This window comes from Rhagoletis pomonella, unplaced genomic scaffold (assembly GCF_013731165.1).
Source record: "Rhagoletis pomonella isolate Grant_MI unplaced genomic scaffold, Rhpom_1.0 Rhpom_scaffold_00004, whole genome shotgun sequence".
Lineage (NCBI taxonomy): Eukaryota > Metazoa > Arthropoda > Insecta > Diptera > Tephritidae > Rhagoletis > Rhagoletis pomonella.
In genome coordinates, this window is record NW_023458558.1 from 50,224,691 (window position 1) to 50,250,611 (window position 25,921).

The 25,921-nt window shown below is 33.8% G+C and overlaps 1 protein-coding gene across 3 annotated transcripts in view; it reads right to left on the bottom strand.

Annotated features, from left to right (window-relative positions):
- Positions 1–753: 753 nt before the first annotated feature.
- LOC118737729 (torso-like protein) overlaps positions 754–25,921 on the bottom strand; it is a 40,001-nt gene continuing 14,833 nt past the window's right edge. For 2 of the 3 annotated variants that reach the window (XM_036468452.1, XM_036468451.1), the window contains 3 exons: positions 2,949–3,223; positions 1,901–2,332; positions 754–1,813 (listed from right to left, as the gene is read on the bottom strand). In XM_036468452.1, the coding sequence (XP_036324345.1) occupies positions 1,406–1,813; positions 1,901–2,332; positions 2,949–3,170 (1,062 nt within the window). In that variant the 5' untranslated portion in view covers positions 3,171–3,223 and the 3' untranslated portion in view covers positions 754–1,405. Of the gene's footprint in view, positions 1,814–1,900; positions 2,333–2,948; positions 3,224–22,455; positions 22,561–25,921 lie in introns of those variants that run through there. The other variant, XM_036468449.1, reaches the window with a different exon arrangement.

Sequence of the window (25,921 nt, forward strand, 5' to 3'; positions counted from 1 at the left end):
GAAAATTAATTAAGCGTTAATAATGGAAAAAAGTGCAAAACTACCTCACCAAAAAAAAAAATTAAAGAAATGTTAAAAACCTGTGCGATTTCTTAGCCGCTTGAAACTTGCACTTCCTGTGACTATAAAGCTGCATACCCATAAATGTTCTAAAGACTCAGATTAAAAAGTTGAAATTTTGATGAAAATTAATTTAATTTTCCTCAAGTTTGAAACTGATATACATATCGTCGTTTAAAGTACAAAACCGCATATCGTCATTCTGCAAAACTGCGTAACTGACATTGGCTGCCAAAAATTGAGTTTGCTCACACAAGCTCTTGGCCAGAAATTCGATTACTTTATAAAAAAGAGAACCATTTTGAAATATGAGTGTTTTTACGCTCTAGAAAATAATTTCTACAACTTCACATACGCGGTTTTGCAATTTAAACGACGATATATGGTTTTGCCTAAAGCTTGGACAATATTTCTATAGAAATACAACAAAAAATAAATTAATTAAGTTGAAAAACCTTGTGAATATTAAAAAAAAATGAAATAAAAAATCAACACGTGAACACCAGCGTGAGTCACTGTAGATTTTTATAAACTACATAGTATATAAGTATGAGGACATGAGAGCAGAAGTGGCTCCTTGAAAGTAGTTTCAAGTGTGATAAATTTTAAAGTAAAAGTCGCTTATTCCTTAATTTTGTAGTAGATTATAAAGCTATGTAAGGAATAAGCGACTTTTGTTTTAAAATTTATCACTTGAAACTACTTTTAGTAAACAAAAAAAAAATTGGGTTAGACCACTTCTGCTCGCATGGCCTCATTCATGTATACCCTGCAAACCAAAGCTTCCGAAAGAAATCAATGAATTGGTAGACACGAACTCGTAAGGAACTTTCTGTACGGTTTCTTTAAGAACATTCCGAAAAAAATATAAGCATTAATTTCATTTCTCTACTAAGTAGATAACTCTGAAAGCATGGTTTGCAGCATGCATAAAACCCTATGCATGTATGTATGTTGTAGTTGTAACTTAAATATTTCTCCAAATTCCACTCAAATCTTTCTTCTAGTACATATGTATGTATATAAGCAATGACTCAAATTAGGCCTAACTTAATTTTAAATACATAATTAATTCTATTAGAACTATCACAGGCATTGAAAAAGCATTATTGAAGTCTCTTTGGGGTGACAACAACAACAACGATTCGTATTATTTAAAGTAATGTGACCATCGCTAAGCACTTCAACGTCAAATTTGTACGGCTGCGCAGACGAATGGCAACAGTGCGTCTCGAGTAGTCGCTAGCGACTTAGGAACTTTTACAGCGGCTCACATAATTCTCCCAAGCGGCCATATCAATTAATAGCTGCTACTACATATACATATATGTACATATACTCCATGTCAGTTCATTGGCATATTGACCTCCCAAAGTTTCATTTGATTGTCGAGCACTTCGTTGAACCAACTCCGCTTTTCGGGCACATCTCTAAATATAACATTCAATGACTTCAAATCCAATTGCAGAATCGCATCGTTGCCCAGCAAATTGTCCAATGCCTTTAGTAACGTGCCATTTCCATGTAATTTCAGTAGCGTTACGTACTTCACCACATAGTATTCGTATTGCAGTTTGCGGCGCGCCCAACGCTCCACTGTTGCATTGGCGCTGGCCGACCGTATTTGCCCTAAATGTACGGCGTGCCATGGCGCGAAGAAATCGTAAAGTTCCTTTTTCGAGAGGCTATTCAAGCCCTTCGTTTTGATGCGATCTCGAATTAGTTGATAGTTTTTGCGAGTGTAAACAAACACCTGATGGAAAAAGAAAACAAAAAATGCACTTAATTTTGTAACGTTTTTTTTTTTGTTTTTCGTTATATATTTTGCAGCTTTACACACCTGATACAAGGAATTCCCCGTCGTGTAGGAGTTAATGTAGTGTGTACCGCAGGACTCCATAAATTTTATGGCGCCAGTCACATTGCCCGCTGTTATGCCGCCAATGCGTTCACGCACATCATTCTCCAATGTCTGATTGAGCGGTATGTCGCCTCTAAATTTGCCCACCTCACGAAAGCGCACCACACGCACTAATACATATGAATATTCGCCCATAATGTAGGAAGTGTTGATACCCAGCTTCTTTGCTGCATTGTCGGCGAACCAACCGCCAGTGAAGGCCTCCCATGGCTTGTCCAGCCGTTCAACAGTAAAGTCACGAAAGTATGCCTGATACAGTTGGCGACGATTATCGCAGAACTCCATATGAAAATCACCGTGAAAGATGCCTGGCGCATTCTCTTCTCGACTCTCGCTCAATGAACTCAGATCCTATGGAAAATGCGGTATAAAATTAATGAAGAAATAAGTATACAGAGAAATCTAATCTGCAATTTCGGAAAATTTCCGAGGCGTGTGTGATTTATGTCTGATTTCGATTGGCTTAGTAAGGCTAAAAGCAATTACGTAGTATACCAAACTTTGTAAGAATGTTCTTCGCCATGTTGGTGCAGCTATGAGATAGCAGGCAATTAGTAACGGACACCCGTGGATGTCCTCAAGAAGAAGTCCTGTAGAAATTCTGGTTAAGCTGCACCGCTTGGTTCGTGTGGTCGCATATAAATATTAAAAAGTAGCTGAATGTAAGCAGCATGTTATGCGGAGATTACTGAAGCTATCTGAGTGCCTTAAGACCATTCATAAATGATCCCTTCGCAAAACGTCTGCAAGTTTGCAATTCTTGAAATGGAATCTTTTAAAGCGACAAATCAACGAAGGATGGAAATACTGGCGCCGGCGATTTTGGACCTAGCTCTGGGAAAAGTGGGAAGTTCCCTAATTGAAATCTGTGCTCGCGAATGTCTTTCATGTTTGTGTTTGTTTCACTAAAATTGCGGTTTTGGCTCAATTTTTTTTTTAATAAATATTTACCTGTATACATATGTACCTTATAAATAGACTTCGTTGGCTCCTTGAACAACCACTTGTCGACTTCAAAACTATCATTGTACGGAATAACACGCATCGATATGCCCAAGTAGCCATAACGAACGAAAATGTTGATGGCCTTGCCGATACGCAACTGTGACTCACGTGTGCCGCCTAAGGAAATGTTGCAGGCTACGAAAATTAGTGCCACCAGCCAAAGTAGACCATTACCCAGGTTCATCGCTCATTCGGCTTAACGTTTACATAGAAACGTATTTGCTATAGTCCAAGTAACTGTAAAAGATTGATAGATAAAGTAAATATGTAAGTATCTAAACATGTACGAGCATTATATGTACATACATATGTACATGCATACGCATATTCATATACATACCCCGCAGAAAAAAAATTATCAATTGATAAAAAATAACCCACTTGTAGTTAGCTTTTTTGCTGGATGTCTACAAAATATTTAACTAGTAGTTAGTTACAAAAAGCTAACGTGAAACTCGTTGACAAGTAATGCAGAAGTAATACAGTATATTGTTTTCTTTAAACGCGTTTCTATTTAAATATCCTGCACTTCGCAAATACTTTTTCGAATTGAGGACAAATGAAAGGAAGATCGAAATTTCAAATTATCAGTTTGAAGTTACGTCTGACGGAGTTCGAATAGGAGACCACCTACAGCAGAATATGTAAACATATATGAAATGTAATAAAATAAATAAAGGAATTAAATAAAAAAATAAATAAAAAAATATTTTGTTTTTCCTATTGATATTTTATGTCCAAAAGTAGTTAATAACATCAAATGCAGAGCTAACCACCTTTGACTATTTCGCCATAGAAATGTAGTTAGCTTTCGTCAATGAAAATATACAGATAATAGCGACTTTTAGCTCCTTCCTAACCAACTTAAAGTTTGCTTATAGTTAGATACATTTCCTGCAGGGTATGTACATACATACTATTATAACAATCTGTGCGTACATACATACATGCCACCATAAAAATATTGTTGATCAAATGTTGAGATAATTTTGAGGTCACTTTGGTCAAGTCAAAAGTTATTGTATTTCCCACCAAATGTGCCAAATTAAGTACCAGTATTTACATAGATAAACAGATAGCTGCAATAAATTTATTACATTTTATCGAAAAGAAAAAAAATAAACGATATCATGCTTGTTTCAAAAAAAAAAACACTCACCATGGACGGCGAGCGGTAATATGTTTACATACTTAACAACAAATTTTTGTCGCACATTTGCTGCAAGAGTGTCATAATCCCAAAAAAAAAAAACTGAGTTATGTATACAGAAATGATCTGGTTTTCAATGATGTGTAAAAATTTTCCTAGCCGATTCCACACAAAACTTCGCTGTTATCGTTGAGTGTAAGCACGAGCAGCTTTTCTTGCCTTCCTCCGTTCGGCAGAAAATTTTTAACTGCTTCTTGTGTAACCCAACAGAAAATTTTTAATTGCTTCTTGCTTTGCAAATTCAGGCCAATTTCTGGGCTAAATCGAGACGACTTTAGGGCCATTTCGGGACTATTCAGGACTAGTTCAGGGCCATTTCGAGACTAGTTCAGGACCTTTTACGGACCGTTTTTGGACTAGTTAGGTATCATTTTGGGACATACAGGACTTGCTCGAGATCACTTTGGGACTAGTTCACGACTTTTTCGACCGTATCGGATCCATTTCGGAACCATTTTGGGTCCTATTTACGACTATTTCAGGAATAGTTTTTGAACATTTGAAATTAATAGTTTACGACTATTTGAGGTTCATTTCGGAACTAGTTCAGTATCATTTCGCGACTAGTTCAGAGCCATTTCGGGATAGTTAAGGACCATTTTTGGATCATTTTGATACAAATAAGAGATAATTCGGGGCTATTTTGGAACAAGTTCGGGAATATTTCGCGGTAGCATGTAACTAGTCAGACTTTTGGACATTATTTCGTGAGGCCCTAAAATGGCTGATCCAAATTATAATTCATGTTTAATTAATTAAGTTGAAGATGGTATAAATTTCAGAAAAAATGTTTTTTTTTTTTATAAAAAAAAATATCAAATAAAAACCAATTTGCGCATTCAAGTTTGGGTCCGATCGCGGCATTTGAAACACACATAATCAGAACGGAAGTATTCAACCAATTCATTTCAACAGAATAATATATATATTTATGTATCAACGTATACTCTTCCTTTTAGTTAATGATGTTTTATGTTCACATATTTAATCATCTATAATCAAAGAAAATAAAACAAATAGAAATGCAATTAGTACGGCGTACAGTCATATACATACATATAAGCTGGCATACATAAATACAATCATATGTACATATGTATGTATGTATGTATGAACACACTTATGGCTATACTATGTATAGATGTACAGCTAAACAGAAGTATATATTAAAATTGGCCGTGAATCGTATGGCGCGGCGTTAAACTTGACATTCGTTGAACCATCGACATCGCAACTGCTATCGCCAGCGCCATCATCATCAACATTCATAATTGTCGTCATAAAGTTTTTAAAAGCATAATTAAAACACTGACATATTAAAGCCGACCGACAACCAAAAAAACACTAACCTCAGTGAATTTCCGAAAATGGTGGCAACAAGCTAAAACCACAACAACAATATTATTAACAACTCGCGACCACTTTTAATTAAATAGCAAATACATTCACACTTAACATACTTCAAAAAAGCGGTTATATTTAAAAAAAAAAGGATAAAAGAAGTAGTAAACAATGCAGTGTTGTCTTTAAAATAATTTCAACCAAAGCGGAAGAGTTTTGGTTAAGATGATTGCATATTATTAACGATTAAAAAATAATGATGCACAATGTTAACCAAATATTTAATACACTGCAAAAAAAACTTTTCTTTTATATTTTTAAACATCGTAACTGAAATGGAAAAAATCGTTATTAATATTTTTTGAAATTTTTTCATAAAATGGTGTGGGACTTGTAATTCGATGAAATCCATCATATCAATCAAAAACTGAATTTTGAATTTTTTATTGGTTATGACTTTTTGTATTTCAGCGACGGTGTTTGTTACGTCTTTTTGCATTTCAGGTGACGATACATACGTATGTATTTATATTTATTCGACTGTGTCAAATAAAACGGCTATCTATTTTTTTCAGTCCCATTTGTGCAGCTCACAAAAGAATAATTTCCCTTTTTTAGGGTCCGTACATTTTTTTTTTTCAAAGTACGGAAGAAAATTACTGAAACCGTCAACGAAAAAAAAATTTAATTGCGAAAGTTCAAGGGCAAGTCTAGAAGGTGAAAATATGTGGCTGAAATTTTTAATTTTTTTGTGACCCACAACGAAATTTTCATATGAGGCCGAAATAAAATAAAAATCCTTTCAATTGACAGTATAATATTTATATTTTGAAATTAGAAAATTATGGGAAGACGTCGACCTATCATGACTTTACATTAGGGATGGAAGTTCTATCCGGTTTTTAATATCCGTAATCCGGATATTCGAAAATATCTGTTGAAAACATATGAATCGAATATCCGGATATCAAAATGAACGATATTAACCGAACATCGGGATTTTACCGGTATACACGAATATTCTAATGGATATCCGAAGACACAGATAGTCCCAGTCTTACTTCACATGCTACATTCGTCGGCTGAGTGGGGGATGACCCTATTCCGGCTGCCAGTTGAAGAACGCCTTATAAATTACATATATGTACATATGTTTCTCTCAACACGTGGTTTGGTAATCCCCACTTAATTTGATTTTAGTTACGAAATCTTTTAAAGATTCGATGACTTTTTGACGAGCTTGGATAGACCCACCAATACAACTTCTTAAAGTAGTTTCAATTGACGCAAGAATATTTTGGTGCCCCCTGTCGGCGGTTTTCTTTTCGTTTCAAATCAGTACGGCAGGGCGCTACGTTCCACATGCGAGAACGATTTGAGGTTGTGGTTATTTCTGGCAGAGATGACCCGAATTTGCAACTACAATCGTACGACTATTTTCCTTGGGTTTAAGCCCCAATCGACTACTGCCCTTTAAGCAGTAATGACCCAGGGGAAATTGCTCAAATTCAGCCGTAGCTTGGCCGCGAAGTGATTAGGATCACTCGGATCAGTGACGCCGTAAAAAGCCATGTCAGGCCTTTAGACGCTTTTACATTCCATACATAATAGCATTCGGGAGCATTTTAAATAAAAAAAGATTGCCGTTGATACCTGGCGTTTTATTCCATTATATTTCAACATTTAGCCGCCCTTATTTGAGACGCCTTAAAATCTACCATACATAGATTATTTTCATGGCCGTATTGGCAGAAGTATTATCAAATTCCCAAATTTGTCATTTACATTTTTGTCATTTTTTTCCTGTGCAATGAGGTGCAATGCAATACGAAGCAGGCAATATCCGAAAGAGTAGCGTATAGCATGCAAATTGTTTCCTAATGCAACTAAAAGCCAACCTAAAAAAACTGCACTTAGCGCATTGCCAGACAATTATTAACAGCTAACACAGTAATATTGTAAAATTAAAATAAAAGCGAGACTAAAGACCAAAACAAAGTAAGAGGAAAAGCTGCAAATTCGATTGTAAACAAACTGCAGTAACTTGATAAATAAAACCGGTTGCATTGCAAGCAAAATTCCTGCTCATATTGTATGCGATATATGATACTTAGATTTGTAAATATGTAAGCACTATGTACATATATATCGTCGCTGAAATACAAAAAGTCGTAACTAATAAAAAATTCAAAATTCAGTTTTTGATTGATATGATGAATTTCAGCGAATTAAAACGCCCACATCATTTCATGAAAAAAAAAATTTTAAATATTAGTCACGACTTTTTCCATTTCAGTTACGCTGTTGTTACGTGTTTTTGCATTTCAGGTGACGATATGTAAGTACATAATATGTTATACGGATCAGCACTGCAAAGTTATGCCACGAAACGCATGCGCAAAGCTCGGTAAACAAATAAAATAAAAAAATAGCAGTGCAGCAGAGCATAAAGCTGCGGGAGAAGTTATAAATATCAGAAGTCTTCTGGTTTCCGATTACAATGAGTCCTATGGTTATTAGGACTGGCAAAAATATGCATAAAAAATAGATTTTAAGCGCTTTAAAACTCGATAAATTGACAAAATATGCTTTTAAATATACAAAATCAATGAGTTTCATCATTGCAATCTCTGCAAGTAATGAAAAAATAAGTATATTTCTAGATACGCTTTTCTTAGTGGTTAATAAAAAAAGTTAAATCAACCTCCGCACCACTTAACGACAACATTTTTTGTGGAGTTATTTCTTTTCATGTAAGCAATAGGGGTCTTCCCGTAAACTCGTAAAGCTCGTAAATTTACGAGCCGCGTAAAAGAACTGTTGCGCAAATGAACTCGTATATATATATATTTTTTATCGATTTTGTTATCGATATTGTTTTTGATTTTGCTATCGATATTTTCGGAACTTATCGATATAATAAACGATACTTTTTATCGATTTTGTTATCGATATTTTAAACGATTTTGTAATCGATTTTTTATAGATGTTGTAATCGGTTTTGTTATTGGTATTTTTATCGCTTTTGTTATCGATATTTTTATCGATATTTTTATCGAAATTATTATCGATTATGCTATCGAAATTTTTATCGCTTTTGATATCGAAATTTTTTTTCATATGTATGCTTTCGTTTTTGACTTGGATGTGCTCATAACCATACCACGTATTCTACGTTTAAATTTAGCGGCTGTGTCTCCGATACAGCCTGCAGAACAAGACGAAGGCGCTGGACTGTTCCTTTTTTATGTGTTTCCGCATGGCTTCTTTACGTAGTGCAACTTTTTGGCTATTTCAATGCCTAGTGAAAATTCAGCATAATTATCCCCCTTCAATGAAAAATTATTTACTTACATTTATACATACTATGTACATTAGGTGGCGCCTTGTTTTTCACCTTGACCCCTCAAAGCAAGACTCCCCTTCGATAGACTCATTTGATCATAAAAATGTGCTCTGCGAAAAATTTTCAAAATCGGATAATGAATAGAGCCGTAAGAGAGGAAGAAAGAACCATCAAAGGGTTGAAATTGACGAAACCATTTTTAAGATAGCCAAGTTGGCAGCCCTGACTCTAATACCGTGCTTCTAGAAACAACTAGAAACTAGAAACAATTACTCTTTGACTATATAAAGGAAATAAATTAAGGTTTGGTTGGCCCCATCCCGTGGCCAATTTTTCATCGTACGTTAAATCCTGGAAAAGAGTCTGGACTAGAAATGCGCACGTGACAGTGCATGATTCACGTAGTTTTGCCCGTTCCTAACTAGCAAACAGATAATCGTACAATATCTGCAAAATTTTAATGCAAACACGATCTTTGTATGAATTTTCAAAGAATGTTTTGTTCAATTTTAAATGATTTTGCTCAAACTAATGGCTTTAATTATTGGTTTTTATTTGATGTCATGGCAATGAATAATTAGTTTGTAAGTAGATTACGTGTACATTTTGTTAATTACATAAAAAAAAATCAAGCTTTAAAATGCCGAGCGGCATATGGACCTTGGAGGTTTTTTTTCAAGATCATTTCAAGATGAACTTTTTTTTATTACCTAGAACCCGAAAAGGTTTCTTGTGGTGTATGTAGAAAATGTCTGCAGAAAATTCCTACCACTACACACTTATTTATACATATAAGGCAAGACTGCTTAGGGGACCGAAAAGCAATATCTTGAATACAGCTTTCATCATAAGTGGATGCAACCAGAGACATAACTCAAGTTTGTGTATAGCTTGATGTAAATTTACGAATTTTTGTATAAATCTGGTTAATTGTTATATCCCAGCGACCTTGAGTCAATAATTATTATATTAAGATAACAATTTTTAGAGTCATCTATAATAATAGTCCTTTCATAATAATTATCAGAGAGATAAGTATTTTTAAGTCTTCAAAGACTTTTATTTTGAGACTTATATTATAAAAGTTTTTTCAGTAATAATTATGGAGATTCTCCCATCTAGTGCCTGGCTAAATTTCTTTCGCTATGGTTTTTTGACAGCGCCAAAGCAACAACCATTTTGGTATTAATTGTTTTTAAATTTATTAAGTTGAAGAATCGTACATTAGATTGCTCAGGATCGCAATATAGTGGCTGGGCAGAAGGAGCATTGGCTTTCTGTTTAGTGCTCATCGGGGAAGTCTGAATCAAATAACTACATATGTAATATTATTACGGTGACTATCCGTCCTTTAATTTAAAAGATACTCTCTTATTTTACCCATCTGTCCTTTACATTTTTTTTTTAAGTAAAGCGCTTCTTTTGTACTTCATTTCTTTTGTTCTCCTTTAAATAAGCTCTGGATTTTTTCACAGGTTAATTTTAAATGTAGTACGAATTATGAGAAAACGCTTGGCTTCAGTTCAGTTTTAACTTGAATGTACTTCTTAGTAAGTGACTTCATAAGACTAGGTTTAAATAATTATATTTGTTCAGCTGATTCAAGAAAATATAATCATATGTACAAAACACGAAAATCAGCGCGATTATCGGTTGACAATTGATAAATTTCATCATCCAGAGGCTATGCTAAATATATGATCGAAATGTACTTATTCTTACTAAAACAGGAATTTGAGAAAGTGTGCATACAGACAGACATATGCACTTGCGTACAAAGATTTTGAATTTATATGCGTAATTGCAAATACATAGAAAACAATACTCGATTGAAAACAATTGCGATAACGAAGTAAATACTTTGCTTAGAAATACAGGGTCATATGAAATGTACATTTTCAAAAAAAATTCCCTAATTGAAAATCAATTTTAATTCACATCACTGGTTATCGAAGACCGAATGTGAAACAGAACAGAATTTTGTTTTCGATGCTGTAGTGAAGTGCTAGGAAATTGTGAAAAATGTATGACTTCGCGTTTTTCCCCTTACTTTTTGGCGGCTAATTTTTAAGAATTTTTATTAATTTCATGCAGGTCTAACGTCGTGAATACTAAATACAAGACCGAAAGGCTGGTTTCATTTATGAAAGAAAATCCCAATATGCTGTTGACACGATCTCTGAGAACAAAATCGTAGAGCTGTTGATTTATTTTAAAATACGTACTTTAAATAGATTTGGGTCGAGAGCATTGCTGCAGCAGGTTTTGTGCACGTAAGGCCGATTACTCAATGTCTGGTTAAAACTAATCTTCGGTTAAACATAGTTATCGACTCCCTATTGTATGCATGGAGTCGAAGCCGTCGATAACGATTACTGTCAACCAGACGTTGAGTAACCGGCCCTTGAATATTTTCTGCTACTGGCCAGTTTACTAAGCTTTCATCCTCTGACGAATCGTCGAACCAGAACACCGTTATACTCATGTTTACCAAGTTTCTATTAACTCGCCTTCTTTATTACTTCATTTTAATTTGCAAAAATTTACATAAATATTCACATATAAGCACACTATTTAGTTTGCTCGATTTGTAAACAAAGCTTGTCAACGGTGAAGAATACATATCTATTGTGAACAACATAAGCGAGCGAAATTCACAATAGCGCTATTCTTCATCGAAGGAGCGTCATAATACTATGTAAATGAAAATTCGTTCGATCAGCACTTTCGACCACAGTCGAAGAATCTTCAGCTTACGTCTGAAGAGCGCACATGTATAACGCCACATTCATAATTAGTATTTTTGCCGGGCAATTTCAAGAATTTTTCGGGGAAAACGGGCAGACGCTACATATTGGCTAAGGCGCTGGAAAGGAAGGCACGCAACCTCACAGTATATGTATGTATCTTTTAGGAGTGGTTACGGTGATCGCCTCAAGTGTAACTTTTATATCTCCTGCTGCTTATGCAAATTCGCCGGCTATCACAAAGCTTCCATCAATCACTTTCAAGGAAAACTTTTTGGTTGGTATTTAAACCGCTCCTGAACTGACTTGGCAGTTGTTTTTTTTTTGTAGTGGTTCACAAATATACATTTATTATTTGATGGCGGAATAAAAACACATTGTGAAGATACGTTACTGTCAATATATGTAGAAGTATTACATATACATATGGGCACCGCCTTAGATGCGGGCAAAGCTCTTTTAAGCTCTCTATACATTTTGCATAGGCGCGTGCGGAATATAAACTCCTTCTGGCCATCGCTGCATTAGCAAGATAAGTTAGGGGTGGTTGGAACTGTGATCTGGTGGGTAAGTACTAAAGTACTTGAGGTAAATGAACTTTTCTTCGAGGCAAGAACATCGATATATCATATTTTTTGATCAAACTGTAAATGCTGAAGATATGACGGAAAAATGCGAAAAGGCGACCACTACAAAAACTTCTTTTTTTCTCAAATTGCCTTGCAAAAATATATCGAAATCAGGGTGTGCAGCGAACTTGGTTTTAAGTATGTATGTACATACAGAATTAGTTAGAAAATATCAGTACAAATTTATATACATATATTGTATATGCTATGTATGTACGTACATATATATTTGCTCACAAAAATTAATGATCAGATTTGGAATTGAGGTCGAGTGGTTAATAGCCATTAAGCAAAGATGTTATAAAGGGGACTTTGTACACATACATACATACATATGTAATTTATGTGCATATGTATGTTGATAAATATGTACGTAAAAATATGCACAAGTCGTCTTATTTATAATTAGCCCATAAAAGAGATTTTAATGCTTCCTAAACTTTGAGCGCAGAAGTCATTAGGTACAGAATATACACACATATGTATATGTATGTATGTAAAATGTGATAGGTTTAGCACCAAAGACCGCGAATCTTTCAGATAAGACGGCTACTAAGCTTTTTGCTAGTCATTGAACTCGTTAAAGCAAAATGTTTAGACAAATGCGAATAAATTTGTTGAAGAATATCACAAACGGAAAAAATCTGTTTCGAATGTTTTTGTCAGCCCATCTCACCATCGACCATGGATAAATTCAGAAGAAGCAAATACATACCTGCAGTAAGTCGCGCTAGTTCACAGCTAGCGCAGAACTAGCTCTTTAAGAAGCGCTACTGGTTCTCGATCTATCCTAACGCAACTGTTTCTTTTTATAAGGCGATGTCCTATGAAGTGGAAATTGCCCCCCTCTGCAGAACTTTCGAACTAGTTCTGAACTGGTTCCATTTTGGACAGTTCTGGGACAAAAAGCTTTTTTATGAGGCAAAGTTTTAAAACTCCATTATTGAATATTTTCTCTTTTCTGAGCTGGTTCCATTTCGGACAGATCTGCGACAATTAGTTTTGTATGAAAAAAATTTGGATTATTCGATTTTTTGATATTTTTTCGTTTTTTCTGTACAAATTGCATTTTATAAAATTTTTATTTATTTTTTTTTATTTTATTTATGTACATATATTAAATTTAATTATTTTCCCTTCAATTTTTAAGCTGCACTCAGTAATTTAAATTTATTAAATCTGAAAATCATAACTGCCTCCACCGCGATTTGTACTCGCGGCCAATGATGTTAGAGTCGCAAATAGCACACCGAAAGTTTCAACTGTCCCTCTATGCAGCCGTTTTGTACTAGTTCAGAGATATGTAGTTCGGAATTGTGTAGGGCTTTAACAGACTGCCGCCTCTAAATTTTACTGCAGGGATACTACAAAGTATGAACATAAATACATACATACATACATACATACATACTTGCCAAGTGCTCCACTAAGCACATTTGTAAAAAAGTCCACCATAGCTTGATTGCGATTACAGAAAACTATCGCTTTGTTATAGCCGCTCCAATGCTTCTGAATGGCAATGTTATTGTCGTCGTTTTTTATAAACACCTTTTGTGCCGCAATGAGTCTGCACGTTTGCATCTCGAACTTTTGGCGTGCAATGCGATGACTTCAACGTTGAATTTTTTAAGTCGCGTTCGTTGCCTTATATATACATACGTATTTATGCACATACATACGTAAGTAAAATTGCCAGTATCGCCTTTCAACCACATAAACTTAACCAAACAGTAGCTGGATCGACTAAATGCCTTTTCGACTAACGAACCATCGTTTCGCACCGTCTGTAATTTTGATCAGCAATTTGGCTTTGTTGCGACAAACTTCTTAGCATATGCATGCAAAATTCATCAGCAGTTTGATCTTGCGTCCTACGAGTTGACTCTTATGCATATTAAATAGCATGAGAAGCAGCGAATGGACGGACGAATGAGAAGCACAAGAGTAACCTTGTACAATTGTGAATCTGAATCAAAAATTCAACACCACGAATGGAATGATCGCCCAATATACTACATATGTACATAGAAATGTACATACATTAGGGTGCCTCGCCAAAAAAACAAAGGTTGCAGCTTTTCCATCGGAATTATAAAATTGATTATACTTAAGATTTTGGGCAAAATAAAAAAATTAAGATCAAAATATTTATATCAATACATTTTATAAATATTATAAATACGATGGAAAAAACATAGCCGATTTGTTTTGTATGGAGTGTGATGCACCCTAATGTATGTATGTATGTAGGTCGTCGAAGGTGCAAACCATATCTGCACGAATAATCTTTTTTTCTTTGTGAACTACAGTAAAGTGCAACAAATTAGGGCAGCGAAAACATTAATTGAATGTTGACTGCGATCAGTTTTTACTCAATCCACAATCCTGAAGACCCTAAAGCTAAGAGACTCTTTCAACCATTCGACAAAAATATGTTTGTAGTTGAGCTCTTTTGGTGTATTTTTACATAATTTTTTTTTTTTTTTCGTACAAACTCTTTAGAACTGGCAAAAGCAAAAAAACTTCGACACGAAGCACCTGAAAGATTGGTAGCCAAAATACGTACATTAAACAAAACTGCAGAGTAGCGCAACAACAACAATGCTTAAGCCGACCTGAAAAATTGGTCGGTAAAACCAGTGTTGCCAGGTTATTAAAGTGAGAAATCGTGAGTTTGGCTCTCAAAAATCGTCATTTGCATGTAAAAATCCTCAAGATATAAAAAATTTTAATAAGCAAAACCAGATAGCTCTTTCAACTAGCTAGGAAGCTATACGTAAAATATGAAAAGTTTAACTTTTTTGCGAATTTTTGAAATTCGCATTACTTTCAACAAAAATATTTTTCATTACAATAAAATCCCATCTTCATATTTATTTTTTTTCCAACTGCAACCTAACGATGTGCATTAAACACTGTTCATACTTTCATGTTACATGATGGCCAAATCGGCAACCTGGCAACACTGGGTAAAATAATGCTTAAGCTTTGAGATTATTCGTATAATCATGAAGGTTACTTGCTTAAATTACACACTATTTGAAATTAGATTAGAAATGCGATATAAAATTTTAAGTTTGCATAAATGGAGTGCAGCGGAAATACTGTTTTTTTTTTGTTATGTTTCGTGGTCATGTTAAAATGGTGATAAACACGTTTTGTTCTTATTTCTTGGGAAAAAAGTACCAAAAATATCAAATATCACTCTAGTAATAAGAAACAAAGAAATTGTGGCATAAAGCTCAATAATATTGCTAAAAGTAAATAACAATAACAAAAAGTATGTAGTTCAGGATGAGCCTAACTAAAACTCTACAATAAATAGGTAAAAAACCACCCTGTCAATTTGAAATAGCGGGTTATTAGCTATGCTTGATATGAGTACGAATTTCCAAATTTATAAAAAAAAATTGCACAGTTCAGCGTTTGGACTACTGAAACTCGCTTCGGGAGTAAATGACAGGAAAAATCGGAGCAAAAACGAAATTTTCGGGACAGATCAACATTTTTTTGTTAAATAGTATAAGCAAAAATTATTACATCTCTAGGTACTTTTTCTATTCATCAACTTTTTTTTATACCAGCGCATTATTTTGCATATGTATACACAAACATACATATCGTCGCCTGGATAAAAGATTGTCGTATGTTAATTTCGGAAGGTTGTGGAAAATCGCGATTGAAATTAAGAATAAAATTTTTTGAAAATGCGAAGATAGATTTTCTCTAAAGTCTCTGAAAATGTTACTAATTCACAAAGCTCTTAAAAAAAGCTCGAAAAAATTGTACAATATCTCGGAAACTAGAGGAGATATCTAAAAACTGATAACACCAATCGAAAGACCTTATTTCAAAATATATAACTGCATCTATTTAGAACTAAAATCGTCAAAATGGCGCTTACGACAATCTTTTACCCAGGCGACGATATGTATATATCGTATATATTCTACATATGTACGTAAGGGTGGTCCTTAAAAAATCAAATGAACAATTTTTTCAGTATCACCCCTCGGTAATACCACAGACAAAGATATCATACATTTGGTCCCGATTGGGGCCGCAAAAGGGTCAAAGTACAGATTCCTCTACGGAGACTCAAAACATTAAAACAAATTTTTTTTTCATCTAATACCCGAAATCCATACTACTATATACATATAGTGGAATATATCACATATGAATTTTCGTCCCGATTGGAGTCGTTTAAGACGTGTCGTACAAGGGGTTTTACATATTATTTACTTATTGTATCTTATTTGCTTCATATTTAGTTTAAATTTTTTGTGTCTTCATGGGTTAATCGAAACTTTTACCCTTTTCCCCAATATAGGGACCAAAATTTATATGTGATGATATCTTCGGCTACAATAGCGCCGACGTAGGGGTTGACCTTTAGAAAATCGGATGCAAAAATATGTTTCATGCATTTAAGGACCACCCTAATGTACATACATGTGTAATGCAGCTTATCGTAACGACGAATAAATATTTTATATTTACGTACATATGCAATCATAAAACACAGCAAGTTTCATGATTCTCTTGAGAATCTCTTTGTGTGGAAAGACCTGTAGAAGATTGTAAATGCTTGTAGCTATATACATACATATGTATGTATGTATGCATATTATTCATGCATAGAACTTACGCAATTAAAACTTAGATTTCTTACAAATTCTAGTTTTTTTTTGGTTTTTTCCATGAAAGTAGAAATTCTATATAGCTTTCAAAATTTTGCAAATCACATCAAAAACTTAATAAAGTATGGAAATTCATAAAGACTTGAAACACATAAACGATGATCTCAAAACCTTCCTTTAAATCCGTATGCTATGCTTACTGAATATTTTCTTCAGAATATTATCAAGGAGCATATTATGCTACTAGATTCCTGAGAATATATTAACGCAGTCATCATCAAAGCCCCAGCTGGAAAATGCATGTAACTAAATACAATTACGTATGCGAATTTCTCAAATAATGCACACTTATGTTTTATTCTTCAGATTTTGGTCAGAGTCACAATGGTGGATTTTTTAATCACATACTCTTCTCTCGATTTTTTATGTAGCATTTTCAACAATACATACACTTTCGATTATTTCGGAGATTTTGTTTCTAATTATAATCGGTTTTGGTTTCGAAAAGATTGAATTATTCAAATTTCCGTTAAACATACACACATATCCTTTAATTTTATAATCATTTATTTTAACCCTTCTTACCTATAGTATCATTTTTGATACTATCTATTTGTGTTTTTTTTTAAGTTTTTTCTTTGCCCTGGTCAACGAATTTCAAAAATTAAATTTTTTGTTAGCTTTGGGGCAGACACACTCTCGAAAATGATTATGCACATGGTATATGCCCATTTCCTCAGTATATCCTCTCTGTTGGCTCTCGAGTTGGTAAAGAGAAAGCAGACGTTGCTTGGAACCGGCCGAAAGAACAGAACATTTCTTTCAGCAGAAATCTTGTGTGTTCGAAACAAACCTCCAGCTCTTTCAGAATTTTACTTTGACAATAAGTGCAGTAACTTTGTCCATCTATAAACAATCGAAACATAATCGAAATACTTTTCTACTGAAGACAGTCACACACTTGCGATCAAAAGATGTCAACTTTTTCGACTAAGCGGGGAGTGTGGTGCACAGTGTATAAATTCAATTTTTTTCAAAAGCAAAATTTTTATTTTTTGCATTTTATTTACCTAAAAACAGCATGTTATTAAATCAAAAAAATAATAATAATAATAATTGAGTTTTTCGGTTCCAGCGACCATGGAAATGGATTACTTGACGCTAGAGCAGCAAAAATAAGTGGCTAAAAAAAGGAAAAAAGTTGAAAACCCCCTCACTATGAAGGTCAGTTGAAAGGTCAAGAAAATTCTTTTATCCAACGAAACTAATTTTCTGGAATTCTCAATCACAAAAGCCTTAAAACACTATTACATTTTTTTCGCTAGTTGTTCTCGTTCTTGTTCTCGAGAAATTAGAATTTGTCACGAAAAAATGCATAAATAAAAAATAATAATAAAAATTGCAAGGTTCAAATTGAATGGAAATATTGATTTCTTTGATTTTTCTTGAGAAGTACAAAATTTTAATTTAAACTCCGTCAAGCAGAGCACCCGGCTGGCTGGCCGTTTTTCTCGGTTAGCTCTGGTTTTCGAAGAACATAATTGAGATCCAAATGTGTAAAAAAGGTAGTCATACTTTATTTTTTTAATTTGAATTGATAGAGATCAATCGAATAAACATCGTAATGTCAAACATCTCGAAAACCAGAGGTAACCGAGAACACTGTGCATATCTACTTACAAGAGAAAAATGTTCTACTGCCTGAAAAATATCAAAATAAAATATAAGGTTTTAATATTTTAAAACGCTTTGATTAATAACTTATACAGTTAATACAACTTTTTCTGCTGTTTGCGTCAGAGACTTAATTCCAAATATGTACCCTATCGGTCCATAAATACGCACACACGCCACCTAGCGGATTAATTCATTCCTAACATTGTATTGTTATCGGGTTCTGAGCTGGCTAGTTTCAAGTGTTTAGCTCTTCGGGAAGTTGGTTAAAAATTGATTGCACATAATAAAAGCTTGTGAAACAATTACATAAACTATAAAAACGCAGCGCTAACTACACAAAGCGTTTCATAGTAGATTAATTTCGCACAAAGTATGAAATGCGATTATTTATTTCTTAATAAAGTGCTCTGATTATGGAGTAACTAAACAACTTCGAATAGCATCATTGCATTAGATACTAATAATGCGTGTACGCGTGATGCGTTGAAAATCTACAGATTTTATGTATAGTTAAGCTAAATGCACAACATTATTTTTGAAAAATGCTAATTGACTATAAATTATTGTAATTCGTTTCCCTACAGGGATAGCACACGCCAGACCACATAAATACAAAGACGCCAACTGGTTTGCCTTATCACGATTTTTTCCAACCACAAATTAAGCATCGGCATCACACAAATCAACAGATACGTAAGAATGTATATATGCATGTGCATATCTATGTGCATTAGACCGGGTCGATCCCCAAGGAAAGGTAAAAGGTTTTGACATTTATTTATGACGATAGAACAATTGAAAGATAAATTGTGTTACAAGTAACCGTTCATCTAAGCACAAGAGGTAAGAAGTGACTTATTTAGTGTTCGATTATTTGACTGGCAACGTTACATTCGTATACATTTTTTTCAATATGAATCAACTGTGCATAAAATAACAGAAAATCACCTAGGGTTTTAGGTTATATGATTAGTCATGGTTAATTCTATGTATGTTTCTGTGAATAAAGGATTTAATAGTTTCAATGGTATCAGAGTTATGTGCACTGGCAACGTTACACTCTTTGGAACCTCAATGATGGGTCATCGCTTAAAGTTTGAAATTTCTACGAACTGGGTTAACGAATATTGCTAGTTACGTATGTTCTGTGCAATGAATGCAGAAGGAGGACATCTGCGTACTCAATTGTTCTAAAATTTTTTTAAATTTTTGCTCATAAAATTTGGGCTCTGGTAACGTTACACATAGGTCATGTTACACGTACGTTGCGCTTGGATTGGTTTTAACCCAAAGGCTTTGGTCATCCAAGCACTCTGGCGTTTTAAAGTACCAGGACCCTATGTCCACGACATTAATACAATACATTACAATATTTTCGCGGCCCAGCCTAATGTACGTGTGCATGTTTATGTTGTACCTATAATTATAAGAATGTGATAGACGGGCGCATTGAATGAAGCATTGCAAGCACAATTAATCTGAAAGGCGCGCGGTTTTTGCTTTATTTCGCTTTGCCTCATCGGCAGTAACCAATAACAACAGCAAGAACAAAGAGAAAAAATAACATAAAAAACTAGAGTACCACAAAAGTCAAAAGGTCATGTTAACACTAATCTTTATGTATACATATATGTACATGTATAAATACATAGATGCACACATAAGCATTTGCGCTCAAGTACTTCGATTTGAAAACATGATTTTGAATTCATGTGCATAGCTCAAAAGCATGCAGTTACATATACTAATGTATGTACATGCATTTATGCATACATATACTTATGTAAGTGCATACATACCCTGCAGAAAATTTGACTAGCCCAGAACTAGCGTAGAACTAGACCTTTTGCCGACAGTACAAAATTAATTAACAATTTAAATTCGTTAAATCTGAAAACTCACAACTGCCTCCACCGCGACTTGAACTTGCGACCAATGATGTTTGAATCGGAGGTCTTCTCGCTGAGCTACTTTCGTATTGTACGAGAAGTGAGAGTTTGTACACTTACACCGCAAGTTTCAACTGTCCCGCTCTACAGCCGTTTTGCACTTGTTCAGCGATAGTTCCGAAATATGCAGGGACGGAAAATAATCATAATTTTTTAAATTTTAACCAAAAAAAACAACAAGTTGTGATCGTCGTAAAACAATTTGAATTATACTCACGGATTTGTGTTCGTACGTCCTACTGGAAATTACAAGGATTTTTATCTTTCGAGTTTAATTCAGAAAGATTAAAAATAATAATTAATATTTTTTCGATTACAAATATTGATTATTTTATAATTTTTATTTTTTCGCTCAAAGATAATCTGCCTTATCCTGAATTTCGCCTGAAAAAAGTTCTCCCGAAAATTTGTCATCCGCCCATAGTAAAACCATGGAAACCAAGAGTGAAAAGTGAACCGGTTCGGGGAAAATGAGTTCATGATGGGGCTAAATAATTATCATAAATAAATAAATAATGATCATTTAAAAAACTCAAAAGCCAACGTATACCAACGTGATTTCCGACGCATCCTTTTCAGCGATAGTGACACCCTAATAAAAGGAATAAGTACCCAACTTTTCAGGTCAACACTTCAGTGAGTTTCGTCTGTATGGCCTTTTAAATTTCATAAATAATCATTATTTTTAAGTGAAAAAATAAAACTCAAAAATAATGATTATCTCTGAGCGAAAAAATAAAAATCATAAAAAAATCCTTATTTGTAATCGAAAAAATAAAAATCAAATGATAATTATTTCCGTTGAGCGAAAAAAAGCTCAATAATATTTTTAATTTTTAAGCGAAAGAAAATAAAAATCATAAAATAATGATTAAGTGCTGATTTAAATTATTTTACTCATAATGATTTACCGTCCCTGGCAATATGTAGTTTGGAGCTAGCGCTTTGCCAGACAGCCTCTTAAATTTACTGCAGGGTATTTATGAACATACAGGCATATGTAATATGTGTAAGCATAAGCTAGCGCACAACAATCGCCGGCGCAAATCTATTTTATTGAAATGAACTTTGTTGTTGACTTTTGAATAAAAAAATATATATATATAATTTTATATAGTAGGTATTTGGTCATCGTAATTATACGCTTTGTTTCACATTTGTGACGATGTTTAATATTTTACCACGCTTTTTTAGCACACAAATTGTACTATACTTCCGTTTAAGCACCTTTACATGTAAAATTTTGGTTATTGGAAACAATTCGGCCACCAGCGCCAAAAACTCCATTTGTGTATTAACTGTAATACCACCATATTTTTGAAGTACTTCGTATAAAAGCGCCAAATTCCCATTATTGTCGACTTGAATAAATTACCGACGACCTCATCACACATAGAACACTTTTCCGAACTAGTCGAAATTTGATGAGGGGTGTAGACTATAATATCGTTAGCACTGCAGGTGTCTGCACATAGTACTTATGTACGTACCTACAAACATAGGTGCGAATTTAGTTACTTTCAGATACAATTCACTGACCATTCACTCAAGCGACACGATCGCGATCACCCTCACCGACACTACCGAAAAGCTCGCAAAGCCAACCAGCAAACCCATCATTCAGGTTCGACTACTCGTTTTGTCACATCTTCACAAACATATAGAAACATGTGCAAAAATAGAAGTAAGCAGCCTTTATTAGCACCAATATTGTAGGTATGTCTTTGTCATAATTATCTCAACATTTTAGAATGGTTGTCTTCCGTGAAAACTTATAAGTATTTCGCTCTGGACAAATTTTTAATTTCTAACTAAGTACACATCCCAAGAGGCCAATTTGCCATTAATTAATTAATGTAAATAATGAGAATATGTCACTCCACAAATGGTTTACCACTAAACCAAGCTAGCGAACCCATTCACTCACTTTGCTCTATACAATGTATACGAATTTGCTGCCAGCAGACGCCCGACCAAATCAAAACAGACCAGACCGATCGACACGAGATTCACTTTAAGACTGAACCAACTAAAATCCCAATGGCTTCAGCCGCAATCATGCAACGAAATCGAGTAGAAAGGTGATGTGCTTGGAAACATGTTGCTAACAGGTTATCGGAAACATATGCGTTGTGAGTGGTTAGCAGTACCCCAAAGAGAGTGCTGATGATGATCAAAGTGTGCCAAATGCGATCTTTGTTTAAAAACCTTCAATTATTTTGAAATATGTACTGTGAATATTCTAATGACTAGGTACCTTAAATAAATGAGTATTGAAAAGGGGAAAAACCTAAGCAGGCAATACCTCATGATAGGATTGACAGAAAGAACATTATCTATCCAAGAAACTGGATCGACTTTGGACACCACTTCTAAAATATTACATTAACCAACAAAACCTGCACAATCCTTTGGAACAAAAAAGGTTGAAAAAAAGTGACGAAAAAAACAACGAGTTACAGATAGGGGTATTTAAACGATTTAGACGGCCATAAACCAATTTAACAAAATTTTTAAGGAAACTTAAAAAATTAGTCACGTTCGATAGAGAACATTCGAAATAACATTTCCCAGTCCCCCTTCCCTTACTTTTCTAACTTGCACAGCGAACGCTCACCGTTGACCGGAAACAGACTAACTTTTGCAATTAGTGTCAAATTTGACATTTGTAAATTAAAACATAATTAGCGTTTGTGTGAAAAAAAACCAAGGAACAACAATTAGGATTGGCACAGCGTCAATTTCCTTGGCATTTCCCTCGTCGTCTTACGCCCAATGCCTGAAAATTCCGGCGTTTAACCACTTGTGTTGGAAAGACTGGTTCAACAAAAGAATTATGGCAGAAACTCGCTTCTCAAAATGTTGTGAAAACCGGAAACCCCAATAAGTTCAACCAGACGACGTGCAACACAGTTCGCAATAAAATGCGTTTGACATAGTATTTTCGTTCCATCCTGAGGAGTTATTCCTAAATGTACCTGAAATGTAAATAAAACTATATTTTAGAACCACTTTCCCTCTAGTTCACCTTTCGTTTGGAATTTTGGTCTTAACTTTTTAGATTGGTGATAATACTAATGAAAAATGTTTTTAAATCAAAGATTTCTTAGGTGCGTACTTTTCGTTTGATACTAAAATTGTAATATTCAATTTATCTTACCACTTTAATTGAATATAATGTTTCAAGGAGGTGGCAATCCTCTTTCAAAATATTTTCCAAACTAAGCTCCCTTAAACCACGTTGACACCCTTCTTGCACACTTCATTTGCCCTTACAAATTTAATTGAATAAAATTTTTTAAACAGATGGCAACACTTTACAAAAATATTTTGGAAATTAAGCTTTTTTGAACCTCTTTAGTAATATGTTGTTTATTTTTTTCAATTTAATCGAAATAAAACTTTAAAATATTTGGCAACCCTCTTCAAAAATATTTGTCATTAAGTTTTCTTAAACCTCATTAGTTCGATATCCAAACGGTAACACATTGCATTAACTTTTTTTATCGATTTAGTTCATCGACATTTTTCAAAGAGGTGGCAATTCTCTATTTTTGTATGGTTTAAATATCCGGGGTTTATAGCGTTAACTATCAGAAATATAATTATTACAATTGTTGTTGTTTTTTTTAAGTGGGGAACTTCCATTTTCTTATATGTACATATGTACATACATACAAATCGCCGTTTAAAGTGCAAAACCGCGTACCAGGATAATGCAAAACCGCTTATGTGAGGTTGCATAAGTTATTTTCTAGAGATTAAAAACACTCATATTTCAAAATGGTTCTTTTTTATAAGGCAATCGCATTTCTGGCTAGTATATTTCAGAGCGAATGGATAATGATTGAGCAGCAAATTTCAGTTACGCGGTTTTGCAGAATGACAATACGCGGTTTTGTACTTTAAACGGCGATATGTATGTTGAACAATGTTTAGTAAAATTGTTGTTGTCTTTTCTTACATGTGGAAGTTGTATTCTTTTCTTACATGTGAGACATTCATTTTCATATCGGACACCAAATTTGGTGTCACACTTTCGATTGGCTTCAAATTTGTTTTATGGGTTCTATACATGAAATAAGCTAACATGTATTCGAGAAAATTTTTTTAAATTTCTTTTCTTCGGAGATATGATCGGTCAAAGTTTGCATTTTTCAGACTTCATCTTAATGTCGTTTTAAAGCTAAAGAATTAAGAATATTAAAACCAAGGGTCATAAATTAAGACTTTATTGTGGATTTCGCCAGAATATCTATGTGGATTCAAACTATTTTCTATAAATTCTGAAAAAAAGATTGAAATTTGGTTATAAATTATACAACATTTTCTAATATTTGTAGTAGGGATCCGGCATTTTGAGTTTTTCCAACCTGACCTCAGATTTGTATAGAGCGGTCCCAAGAACCCCAGAGGAAAACGTTAAGAAACGGATCGAATTTTTAATTATTTGTTGTGGAGGATTGAATTCTATATAATTTATGCAACGTATTTTCCGTAGAAATTTTTTTTTTTTAATTATTTACAATAAAAAATGTTTTTTTTTACCTTGTATATAAAAAATGTTGGAAATTAAAATCTCAACCTTTTTTAACGAACAAGGCAAAATAAGCTGGCAAACCGCAAAAAAAAAACTAAAATTCAAGAGAATGTTCCCATATAAAATTTAGAGGCAAGACTTTTTGTGTCGAAAAGAAGTCAAAAGTGCCCTACTACAAATTTTTTTCTTCGTACCAATTTCATCTAAATTTACTGAGCTATAAATTTTAGACAACGTTTGAACCTAATATTTAAAGTTTTATTTTATATATAGTATAATTCTGACTGAGATTGTTGAAAGTCTTATTCCAGCATGAAAGTCTAACAAAAAAATGGCCTAGTAGGCAAAGTACTAGCGTGCCATACGAGTCATTTAGAACCAAAGAAAAACTATTTTTCATATTTTGTGTTTTAAAAAGAGATTTTTCTTGAATTTTTTTTTTAATTCAATTTCCTTTTGATTTTTAGATTTCATTGGTTTAATAAAAAGACGATGACGCGGGTTCGATTCCTGCTGAGGTCTAACAAAAAGAAGTTTGATGAGGAGATGTGGTGATCTCCGAAATACATAGCTGCTATAGCTTCTACCGCTTAGACTTTGTTGATTTCTCCATTTTTTCCTAATAAAGATAATCGTGGTACAAAGCTCAAAAAGTATATTAAAAAAACAAATATTTTTGTTTTTTTGAATTTCATAACATTTTGAGGAAATTATTTAATTTTTAAAAATTTAATCTTCGTTTAATTTTTAAATCATATTATTTAAAAAAGAAAAATTCATATTTTTTTAATTCATATAATTCTTAGAAACTTTTTTAATTTTGTTAAGTTATTTTTTTAATAAATTTTTTTTT